Source organism: Nanorana parkeri, unplaced genomic scaffold (assembly GCF_000935625.1).
Source record: "Nanorana parkeri isolate BGI_ZX_2015 unplaced genomic scaffold, ASM93562v1 scaffold1, whole genome shotgun sequence".
NCBI lineage: Eukaryota > Metazoa > Chordata > Amphibia > Anura > Dicroglossidae > Nanorana > Nanorana parkeri.
Window position 1 is genome coordinate 1,021,266 of NW_017306269.1, and position 22,639 is coordinate 1,043,904.

General features: G+C 40.0%; 1 protein-coding gene across 1 annotated transcript in view; it reads left to right on the forward strand.

Moving 5' to 3' along the window:
- The window catches only part of USH2A (usherin), a 534,204-nt gene that overhangs the window by 261,767 nt on the left and 249,798 nt on the right, over positions 1-22,639 (forward strand). The window contains exons 34-37 of the mRNA XM_018556052.1: positions 6,744-6,903; positions 8,902-9,073; positions 12,875-13,022; positions 20,418-20,569. Of these exons, the coding sequence (XP_018411554.1) occupies positions 6,744-6,903; positions 8,902-9,073; positions 12,875-13,022; positions 20,418-20,569 (632 nt within the window). The remainder of the gene's footprint in view (positions 1-6,743; positions 6,904-8,901; positions 9,074-12,874; positions 13,023-20,417; positions 20,570-22,639) is intronic.

Here is a 22,639-nt window from a genome sequence, read left to right on the forward strand (position 1 = left end):
GATGGTTTGGACCAATGGCAAAGCGCCATTAGTCCAAGCTGTCCAATAAAAAAAAAAGAAAAAGAAATCTGATGCCTCACCAGTGACAAGCAAGTGAGGGACAGGGAGGTTCCTCCCTGTTTCCTCCCTTCCTCCTCCCTCTCTACTTCACACATACAGTAGCTTGGTGACTGGGTGGGGGCGTGGCTTCAGGAGCTTTGGGACAGGGCTTTGGCGGGCTGGGGAATGCCTCACCCAGCACGGAAGGTACCGCATGTCACTGAGTATGTATACCCCAAATATTTTTGGAGGAGAAAAGGGAAGGGTGTGTTTAGATAGAGTATGGAAGGATAAGAATCCCTGTCAAATGTTTACTCTTGTCTGTGTCCGGGCTGTGGACAATGATTCAACGATAATCAAGTGCACCCATCTGTACCCAAAAGGTTTTCATGGAGACAGACATTTTCTACCAGTGTTAGGGTGAATTATTTCCACAGACCATCAATGAAAGGCAGATATGTCAAAATCAAGTCCAAGGACAGGCTGTAAAGGCAATGGCATCTTCATCTGCAGGTCGCAATTTGACAGATATTGTTTTGGTACAGCTATTGCATATAAAACAGTGAATGGTATGAGGTACTAGTGAACAAGAATACTCTAGCTCCTTTTTATCCTGAAACATCCTTCCTTTAATCTTCCTTTGAACTTTTTGAGATAGTGGAATTTGAGATCTAATAACAATGTGATTATTCTCCAGTTATTTTGTTTGGCATCCAAGATATGACTACTAATTTGCAAAGTGGCCTTTTTATTTAACCCCTTCGTGACTGACGACGTACAGTGTACGTCGCCAGACCAAATGGTACTGTATGTCAAAGGGCATTACCTGCTTTGTCAAGCAGTGTTGATGAATCCAATATATTTCTAGCCAGTATGGAAACATTATTGTCACTATCACTAGCAGCCCATATCTCTAGCATTCCACAATGCATGAAACTTGTGAATGCATGATACCTAGAGTCAAGACAGAGGCGGGGATTTACAGGGGATGACATTTGCTTTGTGATGATGCAGCCCCAGCTGAGACTGGCATTTGATGATGACCAGGCAGCATACAGCTGAAGTGCAGGCAGGAATATTTTCAGCAAACCACAGGGATGGTGCCTATGGCGCACACATTTGGCATGTAAGGGTTATTCTTCCTCCCACTCCCGACTGATGTAGGGGGCATTCTTGCTCCCACTGATCAGCAATGTTAAATGCAATCTTCCCACTGACTACCAGTATAAGGGGTATTCCTCCTATTAACCACCAATTTAAAGGGCATACTTCTAAAACCAATGAAACTGGGCGTTTTTGCCACTGATCACCAATGTAACCAGGAGTTTTTGTCACTGACTACCAATGTTAGGGGACATTCTTCCTACAACTAGTCAACAATTGAAGGGAGCATTCTTCCTACTAATCACCAATGTAAAAAGTATTCTTCCCACTGAATGGGTCCCGTCTCTTATTGACCACCAATATAAAAAGACACTAGGTTGACCCTCAATGTAATAGTACACTACAATGTTTTCTACCTGCATCTCTTTCCTGGCCATTATTATTGTTCATTCCATGGTTCTTTCTGGAAATGATTGTCAAATAGAGAAATGGGTGTTAAGAAATTATTTTATTTGGGCAGTTGGGTGTATAGTGGGGAGAAATCTGTTTTTAAACAATGGGGGGGGGGGGGGGGGGGGGCCTGTGGGGAGAAAAAAAAATTAATACGTGTACACCTAACTTTAGCAACAAATCAACTTTTTTTTTAAAAAGGGGGGGGGGGGGGGGGAACGGCATCTTGGGATGACAACAACAGTCTCTATTGTCTGTGAGCCAACCGCGGCTGTCTAACAGGATTTATTTACCTTTTCTAATCTACTCAACTCTACATAGAACAGTTAGTTAAGGCTGTATAAAGGTACAAATAAACATAATATGGTCGGAAATGGTTGGATTAAGAGACGCTAATCTTGTGTTTATGGGTACCGTTATTGCTTTCAAATAGTTGTTAATATGAGGAAATGTAAAAACAGTCTGCTCTGTAATGTTTAACTAGGATTTAAAGCTGATAGCATCACACATAAAGATTCTCCCCTTGTTGCTGTATGAGTGTTTAGATGCTCAAATCACATTTTATCTTATACAGATCTGAAAAGCTGTACAAGTCATTTGAAACAGGTTTTAATGGGCTAGATAATCCCTGGTATCGAAATTATTATCTTTTTAAAAACAACTTTAAAGGTATGGCAATAAAAAGCATTGTTTCTTAATGATAATGATGAAATTATGTTGAAAAACTGTTGTGTTGGATTTTAGGTACATATTCTTAACTCCTTTATGAGTGTAGGGGGATTGTATCTTTATTAACAACAATTGCTGTCAGAATGTTTTAGCTTTTGGCTTTTTTTATTTAAACCTGATGCCACTATAAACAGTACACTCTTAATATACATGGAAAAATGGTACCTAGAAGATCAGCAGATTACACAGCAACAATATCTGGATATTTAATGTAGCCACCGGTCTGCAGCCTGCAGGCAAGCTGTGCTGGCTGGGAGAGTATATAAATATTCAGGAGTGACAGTCAGTTTTCCCCGGGCCTCCTGTCTGTGGGAGGGATGCAGTTGTAGGTCTGATCCTCCTAGGCCTGCTGCCTGAGGAGGGTGAACATGTACTTGGACAGGGGCCTGGGTCCAAGGCCTAGTATGTTGAGCCAGAGGGTTAAAATACCATGAAGAAACATCGGCCTAATTAGGGTGCCTGAGAAGTTGTGTGGATGCTTGGTCCTTGACTGAAGTGTGGTGATCTCTATTCAAGGAGTCGGTAGCTGAACCATCCAGCATCCAACAGCCATTAGCTGGTTTCACAGAAATCAGGGTTGGCTTTAATGTCCTCTATCTGTAAACGCTGTAAGTACTTTTTGACTTTTTTTTCTGGAGTCTATGGGTGTCCTGTGCCCTTTATCACTCTCCCAGGATTATGGAATGACAGTGAAAAAACTTTCTATTTGCATAGAAATTTACTGGCACCCCCTGTTCACTTTGCTCCACTATTGCGGTACTCTGTCCACTCTGCTTCTGGGGTTCCTTATATGCCCTTGTAGGTCAGCGGGGCACTACATAGAAAACCAGACATTTTCATTTTAAGTTCATAAAACCTGCAGTCGCTCTCATGATAGACTACAATCTCATGTGTTGTTTACTAATTTGTATTGAGATTGTAGTCTATCACAGGAGTAACCTGTGGAGTGGTGGCTACTTTACAACACACAAAGGGACTATGGGGATCAAAAGTAGCCATCCTCCAGAAGGAAGGACAGTGTCAGCACCAATTCAGAGATGATTTAAGGATCTACAGCCAAGTGATACGCAGATAAGTTGCATTTTTGTTAATAGTTAAGGTACTTGAATTCAATTTTAAGATGTAATCCCTGAGTTTAGTGTCATTTTAAGGTAAAGCTGTCAGGTGATCACTGTCAAATGACAGCAATCATCCCTTTAATAACTGCTGGCATATTCAGTATAGCAGTGCATGAGGTAAAACCAATTTTGATCCATCTTCTAATGCTCTGACTTCAAAATGTAAATCCTGATAACTTACTATGGGATGAAAGGATTTTAAAGCCTAGCTCCGTGTCACCCTGACTCAGAGGTGTTATGGCCAACCACATGATGCAATAGATCTTCCTATTCTTCCTCTGGTGAGTGATCCTGGGTGCTGCAGAGAGTGATGCTGATTTGAGTACAAGAGTGCTGCTCTCTGCATTAGTGCACTATGGGGAGCAGGACCATGATGTCCAACATTTACAGTCTTTCTTCAGTTTAGTTGTCATTCAAATCAGAAGACTAAGGATCTTGCGGGAAAGAAGAGGTACTGTTGGGACAACTCTCTAATGGGAGTATTGCAGCCATTGTGATCTTTGTTGCTAGTAACACCTTGCTATGGAAATTGTTCTAATTAGTAAAGGAATAATGCTGTGTAACAGAATTAAAAAATAGAATGCTCACCTCCTCTGTATAACAAATGGCACTGAACCTGTTGGTAGCTTAGTGAGCACACAAAAGGTCAGGCAAAGTATAGATTAGTCAGGAAAACTGTGAGAACTCTGAGAACACCATCTTCTGATTATTGAGAACAAGAAGGCCGGGTGTTTCTGGCCTTTATAGGCCAAATTATAGAAGCTGCACAGAACAGAATCATGTTATCAGAGTTCCCTGAGAAGGCCTTTAACCAGGTTGCATTTTTTTAATACTTTTGCATTACTAATACTACTGATTAAGTAAATTCTATTTTTTGCTTTCGCACCATTAAATTGTTTTCTGGGTACCAGTAAACTACATATTACAAATTTCAAAATACCAATTGCCAGAGTTGTTGTTATAAAAATGGTTCAGTTTTAAAGACTTAATTCGGAAATACGTGTTGGCCATGTAAACTTTTCAAGGTGAAGTCTAATTCTGTTATTTTGGTTATAAATATTAAAGTGGGGGTTTAATAAGCAACGTGCTTCTAATCTGCCTCTATACATGCCATTGTTTTAATAAAATAATGATTGTTCATTTTCGCCACAGGCTCAGCAGCAAATAGCGTAAAAGTAATCCCTTACTTATGGTAAATTATTGTACTGCTCCAGCAGAGCTCATATAGTAAGAAAAACAGAATCTGAGACGGGGTGTAGAAATAAAACGGCTTTAAAATGTTTTTTTCTTAGAGTAAATTAGTCTTAAAGCTGAACTCTAGGTAAAGCTTCCCCACCCCACCCCTTGTTTCACCCCAAAGAAATGCTAGGTCACTTTAAAAAAATGTAACTGAAAGCCCAAAATACTTACCTAAATATGTGGTCACGTGACACTGGGTCCTCAGTCTTCTGTCTTTTTTGGGTGTCCTTCTTCATTGGGTGTCCTTCTTCCATGTCATTGCCTGGGTGACATAGTAACTTTCTATTAGCTGTCCAGGCGTGGGCTCCTTAAAAAATCCTGAAGACTGGAGTAGAGAGATGATATCAGGAGGAGGTGGCTGGTCTACTGCAGTGATTGATCCACCTATTGTGACTCCCAGATGAGTATAGAATGGTGCTTCATAAGGTATTGTTTCTGCCATTGGGTTACCCATAATGGGTTACGGGGGGCTTGGTGGTAGGGTGGGTTAGGAATGGGTTCTATTTGCCTGGAGATGGAGGCTGCCATTCCTGACCATTCTGGGAATTTTTTTTGTATTACTGAAAGTTAGGAGAATTTGGCGAAATTTTGCCATTGCGGTGAAATGCAATGGAGTTTAAGGGGGAAAGAGAAATCATTATGTTTTTAGGTGGTTTTCAAAGTGTCATGGGCTTTAAATGGTTCATGAAGGTTATGGAAGCTTTTTTTACCCATCCCGGACCTGTTCCTGTGATAAAAATGACCCCACATGATTTTATTCAGCAAATTATTTCCACAGAAAAAAAACAAAGAAACAGACATATCTAAAATGCAAAAAACATAATAGTACACTAATAACAATCTAATAACCAAAAAAAACCCTGTATGAATTACACTAAATGAAATAAACTGAAAGCACCATTAATAACCCCCTCTCCCCCCAAAAAAACCCTTTAAAAAGAAATAAAAATAGAAGTACCTTTTTGTTAAAGCAAATTTTGTCTAATCAACTTAATGAGCAAAATTGATGATATTTACTACATTGTGGTTTCGCCAACAACAAATTGCTCCTCTTATCACTATTTATGATTGTGGAATATAAAGTGTATCTGTTAAAGTGTACCTATAGATGTGCAGACTTGCAAGCCCCAAAAGAAAACACATTTCAAAGTGTATTTCCACTTTTGCAGCCAAATTGGGATGACACCTATTTTATATTTGTTCCCATTCACGTAGCAGAAGCTAAAAAAAATACTTGGGTTAGGGTTTTAAGGATTAACATTTCTACACATGAATCTTTCTTTGTAATGTTGGGAGAGGCTTTGAGGAGGTGAGGGGTTTCAGGTGGCTTGTCTATTGTATGTTAATTAAGTTAATGAGAGAAACACAATCCTCAAATGTCAGTCCTAAGTCTTTCTATTAGGACAGATCACTGTGAAGGTACTGAGAAAAACCTTGAACAAGCCACGTTGCCCACTGCAATAAAACATCTATTTAAAATATATATCTCATTATGCTGTGTGAATAGGCTCATACAACAAACATATAGAGGGGTTTTCTCATGTTTGACTGCAAAAGTGGAAATACACTTTAAGTTTCCAAGTAAATCACTCATGCACAGTACATTGTGCTCTAACTTTTGGGGAGGGAGTGTTATTACTCTGGTGCACTATGCAGGGATGGCCTGTGATGCTAAAAGTCTGCCCTGGCACTGTAGGATCAAAGGGTTACCTCTTATATGTATATGTCCGAGTAAAGGTTAACCTTAGAGCCACATATCGGTATGGAATCCATGGCAATGAAAGGGTTTATTGTGTTTTCCTTATATACAATGTGAAATATCTCCACATCCGATTGCCATTAAAAAAGATATCAGCACCTCTTATCTGAGATACTGTACATTAGCCTTCTAGGCAAAAATGATAACGATTGTGAAAGGGTTGGAAAAGCTTTTGATAATCCCAAAAGGCCTTAGATGAAAAGTGATGAAACCTAAGAAAAGGTGAAGAGGTAATCTGCCATTATACAGAAACTTTATGATTACTTTTCTTGATGACATGACCTCCTGCTGTGTTTGTCTTTCAGGATTGGGAACGTTTGCAGCTCATCGCTTTGCGGTCGCTGCCTGCACACTTGTTGGTTGCACAAACAGTTCTGAAGTCACCTTGCTGACAGCTCAGCTACCACCGCAGCACGTGCCCCTTCCTGGGGTGACAGTTGTAGATTCTACAAGTATATATGTTAAGTATGTAACTATTGCTATCTGCCTTAAAACCTAATTGAATCTTAATTTTAAATTTGCTAAATACATTTTATGTTCAAAAAACAAAACGTGTTTATTGTATTACTGTTTATTTTCGTTCTGAAGCAGTCAATGCCTGAGTAGAAAAGCCTGTTCCCTGCCAGCATGCTGCTTTGTTTGAAAGCAACATAGCCTGTTGTTTTTATTCACCTTAAGCATTGCTCTGAGAGATAGGCCAAGTTAAAGTTCTAAAGTCCCAGCACACACTATGTTGTTATAACATCAGCACTGTAATAAGAATACATCCTGGAGTTGTTTCTGATAATACAATCAAAGCTTAACTGAAAAAATCCCTTTTATGTAGTGAGTGCTGCCTTCTGTCTGTTCATCACTTTTGTCACCTTCCTGGATTCCCAGGGTGCTTTGCATCTCTTTCTCTCCTGCATGATATGATGCAATCTCGATTTCCCAAGACTATATTTCCTTCATGCATTGCTTCCAGCAAACAATGATAATGTTCCATTGTTCAGGCATTGAGTTGTAGTTCAGAAAGCAGGCTCTGTGAGAGTGGTGACACAAAGAACTGCATATAGGGCTGCGTGAAACTGTGAGTGCATTGAGGAAGTATTTCCTATGGGCATCTTTAAATTATGTCAGTGCCTTGATGAAAGACATCCTATGGGCATCTTCATTAAGTAAGTATGCAAACTTCTAGATGGGTATGGTGATTAGGAGTGGGATAGAACTTATGGAAATTCAATATAAAAAACATATTTTAGGTTTTCGACCATAGATACCTTTAAGCCAAGGGTGGGCAACTCTGGCCCCCCAGATGTTGCGAAACTACAAGTCACATAACACATTGCAAGACTGACAGTAACAGGCATAACTCTCAGAGGCAGAGGCATGTCAGGATTTGCTGTTAAAGCTGCGCTGGAGGCCTGGGGTTGCCCACACCTGATTTAAGCACTGTCACTGTGCAGTACTACCAAGCAAAAAGTAGATCATGCATATGGAAGATGCAGATGTTTATTATTATACAGGATTTATATAGCACCAACAGTTTGCGCAGCACTTTACAATATAGGGAAAACATTATAATTACAATACAAATCAAGACAAGATTGTAATGAGGGCTTACAATCTAAAAGGGAGGGGGATATGGATACTCCCCCTTCCTGTACATGGGTTATAACAAACTGTATGCTGAAGAAATGTTAAAAAATATTAACACAATTATTTATGTTAGGATATCTGCATTTTTGCATATTTCTTTAAAAATATGTATAATTTTTCAATACACATGGCATCCCATTGGGTCCATGGTTACCCCTTTGCACAACCATCCACACAGAGCTGCAGAACACATCTATCCAGTTTCCAATTTTGTGAGTCGGAAGCTGCTGTGAACAGATTAGTTGGATTATCTCTACTCACTGTAAGAGAAAACTGAAGGGTTTGGATGCACATGAGCATTATATTAAAATTGCCCTAATTAATATAGTTTGGTTGAACATCGTTTGGCATAGTGCGTTAAAGGAAGTGGGAAAATAATGGACCTACTGGCAGGATCAATAGACTGTAAAACTATGTTGCAGGGGATCGCTGCGTAACGCTATTGACCGACTGCATTATATATGCTGTTTTTTTTTCTATTCTTACCATAATTCTCTTCAATACAAAAACTAGCCCTTTTTTTACACTGACCCTAAATTAGCAAACAATAATAATAATAAACAACATTCCTCTGAAATTACAATTCTTAACATTTATTTACTGTTACATAAGTTGTTAATGTTCTCCCCTTCTCAAAGTGTAATAGACTCAGTTGACATAATTTTCTGCATAGCGGAGGCCCTTTATGCACCTTATCCATTTAGTTGCCAACGTGGCAACAAAGCAGATCAATGTTTTCCCATTATGTCTGGTGTGGTTAAATGGAATAGCAGTACAGGACATACAGTAAAGCATAACAATGTCCCATATTCTGTGACTCTCCAGGTGGAAGGAACCGGGTATAATCAATGGAGTTCTTGAACGGTACTTGCTGTATATGACCATAGATGTGACCAACTCAAGTGCATGGGATCCTGTGTACAACAGCACTGAGCTATTTCAGGATTATACCATCCAAGGACTAATTCCAGGGATCACCTATTTCATCAGACTGTCTGTAAGTATCTGGAATAAAGAGGAAAGATTTCTGACCTAATAAAAAGTTAGAATACACACTCAGGAGTCTATTCACGAAGCAGCCGAAGGATCTTGCCGTAGCTTCGGCTAATCTTTCGGCTATCTTCGGCCCCCATGACCCTATCACTATAGCCCGTACAGCTCCCAAAGTCGGCCGAGCGGCTCAGTCGAGCCGAAGGCATATGCTTCGGCTCGACTGAACTGTGGTGAAAGACGGAGCTGGCGGAGCGGCCAGCCATTGGATGGCCGACAGCCTGCTTCTGACAGCAGGGCGGAGCTAGCCGTGATCATAAGGCTGGCTCCGGCCACTTGGAGAGATATCAGCGTCCCTGGTTACCAGCTAACCAGGGACACTGATCTACTGACAGCCCAACTCTCCCGGGCGCTCCGTGAGTCTCCCGCTACTGGCCGCCCAGGAGAGAAACACTGATTATTCTTGGTTTTTTTTTTATTCTGACATCGAGCCGTTGGCTGTAGTCAGAATAAAAAAAACAAAAAACTTCATCATAGGAATGCATTGCTAGATTTCTATTGGCTATTTCAATTTGCAATAGCCAATAGCTAACTAGCAGTTGCATCCAGGTCGTTCCCTCTGCTGCCTACGGCAGCTTAGTGAATAGACCCCTCAGTCTTTGTCTTACCAAAGGGTTAAATATTTCAAGGCTTGGGTGGTACAATGTAGGGTAATGCACATTGCAAGTTATTCTAAACAACAGACATTGCCCATAGGGCCCTATGTATAATCCTGCTCCTAAGAAACAATTAGAAAGGTAAGAAATATATATATAATATTTTTAAGTATGCAGTGTTAACACAAAACAAACATATAGAGGGGTTTCTCAAATTTGGCTGCAAAAGTGAAAATACACTATAAGCCTCCCTTAACATTAGTTAACCCCTTAGTTGCACTACCCAGAGCCCCTATGTTAAAGATTAACAGTCCTTGTAAGGAAAGACATGTTTAAAAATCCTACCACCAGGACCCAATGATCCATGTAGCAGTTGATAAGCGTAGGAACCTTTCCATTCTTATGTATATTCTCCAACTTCCAATTTTGGTAATAAATTGATATATACCATCTCTAGAACCCCTGTTTTTATTTTATTTTTATTTTTTTTGGCAACCATGCAGAATGTATCATAAGGCCTATATTAATTTGGGGCATTTTGAACATCCACTGTCCATTTTAGCACATGTAGGAAAGTTTACCTATTTTTTTCAGACTTTTTCCTTAACTTGGAAATCTATATCCGGATATTTGTTTTGATGAATACCATAAGAAATATTCCATCCTTGATTATGAATAAATTTACATTGATGCGGATAGCATGCATACATTTATCCCCACTCTGTATGCACTCGGATGGTCTAAATATATCCCCCCACCTTATCACTTGAACATTAAATTGTAAAAAAAAAAAAAAAAATGTTCCTAGAAATAAAAAATTAGGCAAAATAAAAAATATATTCAATACACCGCACAAGACAATCTGCATATCCTTTGTGCCTAATCTGGAGATTGCAAAGGTAACGTTTAATATGAATCAATTTTACCTTATGTCTATGTCTAAAAATATATTGGATGGCTCCTTGTGAACATTCATTAATTTAAATGCAGTGGGGTCATTTAAAGATCACAGTGATGTCTTGTTTCAGCTAAGCAACTTCCACAGGGGGTTGTACAGAGAGGAGCAAGGGTTTCTTAAAGGATCTTTTGGGATCTCTAAAACTAAAATATAAATTGTTTTACAACAGAATTCCACTCATGAGCAATTTTGGCTGTATTAATTTTTTTTAAATCAGTGTAATAATATTTTTTTTTACCCATCCTTCATTCATTGATAGATTCTATTTCGTTTGCTTCTGGCTGCTCAAAAAAAGCTTATTTTAAGATCTTATTCGCATGGGCTTCCGCTTGTAAATGAGTAGTGTGTATAGCAAGCTTTTGCAAAGCTTTCGGCAAGGTCTGGGCAGCTTTGTTGAAACCTTTAAAGCACCATTCAGCTCCAGTTGTAGGGAAGGGGGGATTGTACAAATTTTAATGAGAGTTCTGATTGTCAAACAAGCTGATAGCAGGCATCAGAATCAATTGTATGCATGTGAAGGTTCTCATGTATCCAGGTTATGGTATAGTTAGTAGTAGTTAGTCACATTCAACTGGATCTGTTGTTAAAAAGATGCTGCAGATATGAGTCTTACCAATCAAAGTGATGCTGGCGCCATGGCTGAGCCCTTCTTGTTTTATTAGAAGAAATTGGAACACATCGACAGGAAATTATATTATAACTTTGGAGCACCACTAGGAATAACATTATATTACACAAGAATTTTAGCTGACACTACCACCTAGTGACAGAACCAGTAATAATAACAGTAAAATATATGAGAATGGTTGTTGCTTCTATGACTGTATAAATAGCATACTAACACATGTTCTGTAATGTTGAAAATGTCTTGTAGCTTTTTCATGTCCCGTCTTAAATTCTAATGAGTGTCAGGAACATAACCCATCATTAATTCAGTCAACTTAATTCAATTATGATGGAATGTGTCAAGGCAGATATGCATTGTCTAAGAACATGATGGGAGGTGTGAAAGTTGTGGAACCACCATGTTTTAGTTGCAAAATTCCATCCTTTCAAACAGTCTGCATAGATGTTAGTCCTTCTATTTATTTTGCATGGATTAAGGTGACTGTGCTACCTGTGTGAATATAAATACTGGGGTGTGTTCCTTACGTTCATTATAACTATAAAAGAGGCTTACAAGCTATAAAACATTTTCAACATTACAGAACAACTCTGACTGAATATGACTACGTACTACCAGCTATACTTGAAGCTTGCTGGAAGTCTGCTGTCTGCTAGCTGCCTGTTTAAAGTGACAGGCACACTCCTAATTAAGAGCTATGTGTAACATTCCTATAACAGAATTGAAGGTTTCAACAAAGCCACTTCAAGGTTGCCAAAAGATTTGCAAATGCATTGCAAAAGCCTGCTATACACACTGTTCTTATGCAAGCTAAAGCCTGGGTGAGGAAAGTCTAGAGGGAAGGATCTCCGAGGATACTGATTTACCTGCAGAGGTACCATAATTAGTAAAGCCTCTCATGTGCACCCCTCTGATCATGACTTTCTGTTGATACTTAAGGTATAACTTTCCTGACTTTTTTTTAAATACATCTAAACTTGTTAACTACTACTGAGATTTAATTACTAAAATCTCATATACTCTTCATGTAATTTCAAAAGTTGTTTTCAACCTTTTTAAATGTGCACTTTTCTTTAAAAAGTGTGCATTTAATCCCACCATGACCCTGCCATGAAGACCCTGTTGAGACACTTCCTGTTATAGAGTGACATCTGCCTCCCAAAAGTGCAGTGTTACCACATTCTCCCTTGGTGAAGACCACAAGCGTCTTCACATTGCACAGGCATGGTCCACCATTGTCACCATTGGGAAGTTGACTCACAGTAATGATATGCAACTGACCCTTAGGTGAGTGCATGCAGACAAGGAGTGGATCAATGGGGATCGAGGAGATCAGCAGTACAGATATGCAATAAAAATAAAACATAAACTCCACTCTGACGAATCAGCCTATCTGTGCCTTTTGGTGCCTGCTATTAATATGCTTCTAGTTTTAAAAGTTTATAATGGCTGGCAATTTCTTTATAAGCAGCAAGGCCATTTTCAAAAGTTGTTAACCCCTAAAAGGTCCACTTTAAGAAAGAGAATGTCGGTGTATCATGTGATGTAATTCTGGTGTTTTGTTGTTAGGCTTGCTCAGGAGGAGGGTGTACATCAAGTGGTATCACTGAGGCTTCTACAGAAGAGAGCGTACCTGACGGTATTCAGTCTGTGACAATCCAATCACTCTCCCCCGATTCCTTCAATATCACTTGGTCTGAGCCAAGGCACCCAAATGGTAAGCAGTCTAAGGGAGTATATATGTGCACACCCAGGCAGGATGGATTATTAAATGTTATCTCCATGGTACCGAGCAGAATAGAAAAAAATTGGAAAAAGTTGAGAAAAAAATGTTTAGAAATTTTAATAAATGATCAGTTTAAAAAAAATGAAAAAAAAAGATTATTTAAAAAAGAAAAAAAGAAACAATTGGGCGGAGCTAGCTCCGCCCCCACTGTTTCCTATTGGCCGGGACCTGCTAGAGTCTTCTATATGACGTCACGGCCGGCTCCGCCAAGTTGCCATTGTTTAATGAGAGTTCAGCGTCCCCAGGTAACCTGGGGACGCTGATCTGTCATTGCAACTGGGCGGAGCCAGTCGTGAGACCAAGGCTGGCTCCGCCCAGCTGTCAGTTGAGAGGCTTTCGGCCAACCAATGGCCGGCTGTTCGGCCCGCTTCAGGTTTCATTTCCGCTCAGTTGAGCCGAAGCATATGCCTTCGGCTCGGCTGAGCTGCTCGGCCAGCTTCGGGAGCTGTATGGGCTATTGTGAATAGCCCGTACAGCAGCCCTTCAGTTCTACTGAACCGAAGGGCTCTGGCGGCTGAAGCTTGCCGAAGGATCAGGCAGAACTACAGCTGATCCTTCGGCTAGCTTTGTGAATAACCCTCTTAGTATTTTTAGTATTTTTATCAATGAAGGCTAGGCTTTCTTTGATTGCATGAGGGGCAGTAACGCACCATGCCGTGATTTCACAGCAGAGGTTAAGTCGCTCAGCACAGCAGCATACAGGACCCAGAAGATTGCTGTAAAGAACTGTGGTAGCACCAGTTATTGTGGAGTTTTACAGGATCCTCGTGGCCCTTCCAGGGATAACATATGTATATTTACATTGGGCCAAGCTGTCCAACATATATTTATAGATATATATAGATCTATATATAGATCTATATATAGATATCTATCTATAGCTAGATAGATAGATAGATAGATAGATAGATAGATAGATAGATAGATAGATAGATAGATAGATAGATAGATAGATACAGTGAGTGGCCAGATTATTATGACCACCTGACCTTTGTAGGCAAATTAGCTATAATTGGCTATAATTTCGCGCTGAAGTTGCTAGAGGGCCAGACTATTATAAACAGGGTAGCAGGTTGTTTACCACGACAGTAGAAGTGATTTTTTCTGAAGATATTGTAAACAACGCGATTTAACAGCCTTTGAACGTGGGATGATTGTTGGCGCTCGGAGCAATGGAGCGAGTATCAGCAAAACAGCAGAATTCGTTAAATGTTCAAGAGCAGCTGTTGTTACATTTTTTAAAGACTGGACTGCCAGCTGAAAATCTGGGTCTGAATGTGCGAATTGTGGCCATCAGAGACTAGTCAATGTTAGGGCAGAACGGAGAGTGGCAAGACTGGTACAAGACAACAGAAGGGCAACAGTGCAGTGTCAGATTCCTCGCATCACCTTTCAACATCTCGTGGAGTCACGAGGCGGCCCAACGAAGTCATCTCGTGGCCCAACTAAGTACTGATGGGGTGGTCATAATAATCTGGCCACTCAGTGTATATATGTATGTATAAATACCTGGAGTTCAGCATTAAGGATGATTACCTATCAAGCTCAGTAGGATAATGTGAAAAGCCTGATTACTCAGTTACACATGCTTAAAAGAAGGAGATTTTGGTTAGCTAAATAAAAATATCACTGTGAATATGAGAACTCATAAAAATAAGGTTTATCTGGGCTCTAAAAAAACATATATTTTTACAGAGTGGGAGTCCAATTATGTTGGATTCTGTTAAATGTCCATGCTTGATAAAATAGTATTTGAGTTCTTTTTTGTTTTTCTTTTTATCAGGTTTTGCTACTGCTAAAAAATGTGTAACTGTTCTATAAATCTTTTCATAAACAATGTTCCTAGTTAAACTTTAATGCATGCTAAAATGAAATTTATTTTATTTAGCAGAAAGAAGTGTAAACACTACAGCAGCAAATTTTACAGTATGTAGCAATAAGCAATGGGCAGAAAGAAAAGGAATTTTCTGCTTGTTCTTTTAAAGTCTGCATCTCTAAGGACATACGTGTGACAAAATCTATTTGCAAGATGCTTAACATTTGTTGTTAATAATGCATCAGTCACAAACGTACATCAAAACATCTTCAAATTAAAAAAAGAAAATAGAAAATTGAGCAAATTATATTTTAGTGTTTGAGTCAAAAAGAGCAAATTATTTTTGTAAAAAAACCCTACTATTTGTTGGGTCCATGTGGCTCTTTTTTTTTTTTGGTATAATATAATTTTATTTCCTTATATGTAAACATACAGCATATATACAAATTCAAAGTACAAACATACAGCAAATAATTATCATTATAAAGAAGCTCAAAAATAATCTCTCCTTATTTGGGATAAAAACCTCTGCTTAGTTTACATTCTCACAAATACAATTATTCCCATCTTTCTCCCACCTCAAAGGTTATCCAATTCAACCCACATTCTCACTACTCCCAGTTAATCTCTTTCACTCCTCAACCAAAAGAACGGGGACATTGGGCATTAGATAGGTCAATGAGGCCCCTTTCTTATTTAAACTACCCCTAGTGTAACTCGTTTTGTGATTCTTTATCTACCCTTCTATATCTTTAAATAAATGTGAATTCCTATTATTATATTTCTCTGTAATTCCCATTTATACAGGCAGTAGATTGCAGTCTACAGAAAATGTGATTTTGAGTCAGTAAAGTGATTGTTGTAACTGACCACCAGAAAATGTAAAGTGGAAATAAGGTAGAAAAAAAAATCTATGTATGTCCCTTAATTTATAAAAGCTTGTTGCGGCTATTCAGCAATTTTTTTTCCTGTACACTGAGCTGTGCATGCACAACTCAGTGCACAGACCCAGCATGCCAAGCACTAGCAAGTAACTACCGTGCACATGTGCAGGAGTTATTGGCTAAGGACTCCAGCACCCAAGGACTTGAAACATGGAAGAAGACCAGAATCAATATGGAAGCGCCACAGAAGTAGGAGCACAACGCTGGAGGGGATTGACTTTGTAGGTAAGTCTTCCATAATATGCTCATACTGTGCATACTACACATTATGGCTAATAGCTTTTTTTTTTTTTTTAAATGCTTTTCTTCTTCTGTATTTTCCATTCAATAGAAAAATGTCTGAAAAGTTCCAGTGTGACAAAACAATTTTTCTACTGTTGAAAGAGTATCTAAAACATATTTTTTTTACATTCAAAAGGTTTTTATTGGTTTTACACAGGTTTCCAACAATAAATCTAGAAATTTAAAAAAAATAATAGCTTTTGTGTACACTGAACCAAGCATGTGCAGCTCAGTGTACATACCTGGCACTATTCTGTGCCAGGATAAAGTGACTCCCATGTGCACGCATGGGAGTTACCTCATTCCTGGCTCAGCCAATCAAAATGGCTAAAGACTCCCCGGAACAATATCATGCGAAGATGAAAGCACCGGTGCCATGGGGAGCACTTTCGTCCCATTGCTGGAAGAGAGCATTTAAAAGGTCCATACTTAGCATGCATGATTCTGTGGCAGGATGAAGTATCTCCTGTGTGCATGTGTGGGAGTTACCTCATTCCTCGCCAGGCCAATCAACATGGCCAAAAACTCTGAACCTGGAACAATTCTGTGTGAAGATGAAAGCATTGGTGACAAGAAGGACCACTGCAATCCCACCGCTGGCGAAGAGCATTGACAAGGTACATACCTAGCAAGATTCTTGGCCAGGATGAAGCAACTCCCATGTGCATGCGTGTGAGTTACCTTATTCCTGGCCTGGCCAATCCTTATGGTCAAAGGCACTTAACCTGGAACAATGCCATGTGAAGTTGAAAGCAGTGATATCAAGGGGGACCACTGCAGTCCCATCGCTGGAGAAGAACATTGACAAGATACACACCCAACACGATTCTGTGCCAGGATGAAGTAACACCCATGTGCATGGTCAGAGTTACCTCATTCTCAACCTGGCCAATCAAATGGCCAAAGACTCCAAACCTGGAACAATACCATGTGAAGATGAAAGCACTGGTGACAAGGGGGACCACTGCAGTCCCATTACTGGAGAAGAGCATTGACAAGGTTCATACCCAGCACGATTCTGTGCCATGATGAAGTAACCCCTGTGTGCATGTATGAGAGTTATGTCATTCCTGGCCCAGCCAATCAAGATGGCCAAAGACTTCAAACCCGGAAGAATACTGTGTGAAGATGAAAGCAGTGGTGACAGGGGAGGCCACTGCAGTCCTATCGCTGTAGAAGAACATTCACAAGGTGCCATCAAATATGCTAAGCATTACAGCAAAAACTCCCAGGGGCCCCAACAGTCCTAAGTGGTTTAGTCCTACTTTAACTGTAAGAGGTGTCATCCACCTGTCTGTGTGGCAGAGCTCTGTAAATCTTAGAACTGGATGGGCAGAAATACAAATCCTTTGGCAGATAAAGCAGCTCTCATATATGTGTGTTTCATCTGCTCATTTAGAAGTTTCCCCGAATTTTGGCATTAAATAGCACATTTTGGTATTGTTGTACTTTTTGCCCAGTCTTATTACATCTCTGCAGGTAAGATACACAGAACTGCGACAAAGCAGCTTAGCTCAACAAGCGTAGCTTTATCTTTTCAAAGTTGTATGTATTTTTTTTTCAGAGACACCTCAAGAAGTCGGTAGTTTCGCTGCTTCGCTTAATACAATTTTAAGACTGAAAGGCAGATTGATATTTTTCTTAGTTTTAGCATATGAGGTTCTGAAAATGGTTGCTATATATCTTGCGTGTCCTTGTCTTAATTCATATGTGCATACGCATACAAAGTAGGCTATGAAATAAAATCTGCTTGAGTTTCCCAAATATATTGTAAGGTTGCTGTGACTGATGTAACCCGCGTGCCCTTGAAAAGCACTGAAGTACGGACATGCATTTCGCTGGAAGAGAAATGATCTTCCTTCAGATTACTGTTTTATTCAATGGCTAAAAGGGTTTGTGTTTTTGATCAAAGTTAACGAGAGGCCCGGATCATTGCCCTGTGAAAATATGCCGCTCAGGATCGTAATGGGGTCCTAGCTTATGCATTCCAAATCAGCAAAAATGTACTATATGTACCATTGTCATGGGAAACACACGGTTCCTTCCCCTGTGGATTGTCTCTGTGCGGGGTTGTATGTAACAAAAAGAAAACATGACGGCACCTGATCTGGGGCTGCATTGGTATAGCTGGCCATGCACCTGTGGAATTCCATTCGAAAAAAATTGTTTTCAGAAAGTTTGTTTGATTTTTTTAATAGTAAATGAGGTTAAATCAGTGAATGATAAGTTTGAGGCATATTATTGGCCGGATTTGTGGGAGGAGCCTCGCACATTTAAGCTCCTCTGTTTCCCCACCCGTCGGGGCGATCGTGTAATCCCACCCTCCCATACCCCTTCCATCAGAGTTACTCTGAGTATGCCCCCTTATTTGCTTACTGACCATAGTGACCGTGGCACACCTCAGGTCAAGTTAGGTAGGGTCATCGTCTTCATGTTACAGGTACCAATCAGTGGGGCTCTGACTACAATGACAACAAAACTGAAGGAGCAGGATGGAAAAACGTTTTCTCAAACTAATGAAATGCTAATATTGATTGTGGTTTCATTCGGGAAATTCCATTAATTTCTAACATCGAATGTTACAACCAAACGACATTGCAAAAAAAAAAATTCCAAGCCTCTGATGTCATTATCGAATGTTGTAACGATATTTTTTGTATGAACGTCTGAACGAAATTCTATCAGTGTATGACCAGCTTAAAGTTGTAGTAAACCCTCATACTTTTTTTTAATAATGTACTTTTTTTAAATAAGGTACTCCTAGAATGAGATCCTAATAGGTTGGACTTGATGGACTAATGTCTTTATTCAACCTCAAATACTATGTAACTATGTAACTATGTAATCCAGATGAAACAAATATACATTATTGGGCATTTAGTAAGAGTCGAGCAGACAAAATCCGAAGCAGCTGTAGATGGCAACCAATCAGAATCCAGCTTTTATTTTCAAAGCTTAAAAGAGAACTAAAGACTAAAACCTTTTTTTGGCAATCAATCCCTTTTGGGTCACAGGAGGACATTTACTAATGTCCTCCTGTGACCCAAAGTCAGCATCTATCAGACTAATGCCTGCTATTGACAGCTGGCTCTGCTCTACACAGTTGTACTCTTATTTCACTGCACACTGTCAGCTTCTCTTAATGTGCATTAGAAGCTGCAGCAAATTATATAGAACTCACATAATTTCCTGGCTGGTGGATTTCCAACATTGTCTAGCTCTTTCCTGTCTGTTGCCCACCCCTTTAATTCATTGAATTTCAGTTCTTTCAATCAACAAGGCTCAGCATCACATGTGGGAATTACCTAAGGGTGTTTGCATGCAATAATGTCAATATCAAATGTAACAATACATAAATATCAAATATTAAAATGCCCATAAAGGCATTTCTAGGGTTGCCACCTTTTCTTCAAGCGAAACCCGAACACCCTAGCGACGCATGGAAATTTTTGTGGGAGAATGAGCTGTGGCTTATTCATATGTAAATAGTGCCATTCATATGTAAATATCACAGTTGAGACTATTTTCAGTGGAGGGCCAGTAGCCCCTATCGTAATTTTGGTTGCCCCTGTCTGCCTGATATCATGTGTCCGGGTTTCTCCTGCCATGAAACCTGGACACAGCATTAAAAACCCGAACTGTCCGGGTGAATCCTGGACAGGTGGCAACCCTAGGCATTTCGCTGTTTGCATAACTCTTGTCAATAGCCAGTCCACTGCATGCATCAGGGCTAAGGACTCTTGAGAGGAGTACTGAGCAGTAATATTTTCAGGAAACCATGTACAACACTCTGCTGGTCTCTCCCAGCAGCCTTGATCTGTGTACATTGTATAGAGAAGCATACTGACCCACTGATGGCTCTAAAATAAGGTATGAAATGAAAACTGAAAGGTTTTATTTAAACACGTAATTAGCAAGCTGAGGAGGGGGGAAGAGAGGAAAGGCAAAATATAAGCAGATTAAGCTTCAGCTTTAACCAAGTGGATTCCCTGGATTTGCTTTTTAACATGGTGGTAATGGTGCAGAGGCATTGAAATAAATATATATATATTGTAACTAAGTACAAACTAATTTTTTTGCTTTGAGTTATTTAAATGGTAGCTTCAGCACTGACCATTTAATGAGTTGCAATAAATACATTTACTCATATTTTTAAAATCAATGCAAAGACTCAAAAAGCACAAAGTGTCATGAAACTAGGGGTTTTGTTTTATCATGTTGTGTGCTGATATTTATTTGCTATTTGTTTTATTGTGACATTTAATTTTACCTTTTCCATTTTAGGTGTAATTACGTCTTACGGATTATACATGGATGGAATCCTAATGCAGAATTCTTCACGTCTAAGTTATTTTGTAGACGGCCTGACTCCCTGGAGTAAGCATTCCTTTAGGCTTCGGGCTTGTACTGCAAAAGGCTGTGCCTTAGGTGAAAAGGTATGAAATGGCTCATTACCCAGATCTGTGTTTTCCTTGTGTCTGGAGTTAAGAGTGTGGTATGGGCAAAAGTTGTCTTTCTCAACCTTAAAAATTATTCTATTCAAGGCACACTGCAAACAAATGTAAAAATTAAAGTGTATCCAAAGCCAAAACATGTTTTTAGCTCTATATAGAGTAGGGAATGGCTCAAACTAGCCAGATTTTTTTTGCTTAACTGTTGCTGTCTGGCTTCCATTAGAGTGATTTCCTTTCACTTCCTGTGCCAAAGACACAACGGGAAGGAAATCTCTTCAAAGTGGGAAAAAATTTAAAATTAATGTCCAAATACATACCATAATTTTCCTTTCCTGACTTGTCTCCATGGCATCACACTAACTGGTTATCCCCCATACCTCCTCTTAATTTAGGATCACATACCAATTAATTGAACAGCCCTCCCAGAGACAGCAGTCTGTAACTAGATAATACTCAATTTTGAGGGTGGGTGTTGTGTGATGCCAAGGAGACAAGGGAAGTAAAGTAAAATGACGGTAAGTATTTAGACATGAATTTTCTGTTTTCCTGACCTCCTTGGCATCCCACTGATGTGAATTAACTAGTACAGACATGGGAGGGATGTTTAAGTGATGTAATCTGAGGAATTGACTGCAAGAACCTTTTGGCCAAATTCTACCGTGGTAAGAAAAGAGAGGCCTGGCCGGTCGCAGGGGTGAACTGACCGTGCGGCATCAGACGCGGCTCTGTAATCACCGGCCGCTGCTCCTTAAGTGGGTCCTCTGCAGGCCCCCGCGGTCTGTCCTCTACAGTGCCTGTTTAGAAGGATGCGTCTGCCTGATCCAGCTAGTATGCGATTCGGGCTGGCTGGATCAGGCAGAAGCAGCCCTGTAAACAGGCACTGTAGAGGACAGACCGCAAGAACTAGACTACTAGGGAGTTAGAAGTCCACTGTATCTTGATGAATGCTGTTAGTACAGATACTTGTACTTTAAGAGAGCTTAAACCGAGATCCACATCCATGCCTGTCTGCAAAAATGCCAATACATTCTGTACTTGAGGTTCTGCAGGGTTGAAATTACTCCCAGTGGCGAATTGAACAAAATGATTCCATATTCTATTATACATCCAGTTTGTCACTGATTTTTTTTGTTTTTAGCATAGTCTCTTCTGTACAACTTTGCTCAGCTAGTTTTACCTATTCAACAACCAGGCCATGAGCCTTAACCAGCAGGACAGAATCTTTCTGCCAGGACAGAGGAAGTGGCATTGGCTGCTGGATGGTGAGTTGCCAAAGGAGAGGAAACCATGGGCGCCTTGGCCAGAATGGTAGGATCGCCAGAGCTAACACCAATTCCTAACACATTCTTCTGAGAAATTTGGCTATTAGTGAAGCTGAAGGAAAAGCATAGACTATGTGTAAAGGCCAAGGTGAGGTCAGAGCATCCAAGGCCATTGCCTGAACATTGGGACACCTTAACATGTATGTATTTCTGTAATTTGCTGTTTTGGGGAGATGTAGAAACATCTATTTCTGGGCAACCCCACTCATGCAGCAGCCAAGCAAACACTTTTGGCTTCAGGGTCCATTCATTATTGTCTATGGTGGTTATGGACAGATAGTCTGCCAGCTGATTCTCTGTCCCTGGAAAATACAGTATGTTGCCATAATGTGTTGGAGATGCAACTGTGCCAAATTCATGACTGGTGTTATTTCCAACCTCATTGACTATGGCTGTCCTGTTGCCCATGCACTGATGCACTGCTTCCTTCTTTAGATGTGGAGCAAAGGCTCTTAGAGCACAGTGTGCTGCTCGCAATTCCAGGACATTGGAAACTATTCCTGTTGTATCAAAGTCCCATCGCCCGTGAGCAAGGAGAGTACCCATCTAAACTCCCCAACCGGACAGGCTGACATCTGTTGAGAGTATTGACCAACAGACACCAGATCTTATACTGGCTCTAGTTGGTTTTTGAGGATTTATGTCCAGCCTGTCTCTTGGTGAGTGGCAAAAACTCCATGCATGGCCCAAGGTGATGTTTTTTGCACCCATGGGTCCAAGAATGCTTTGA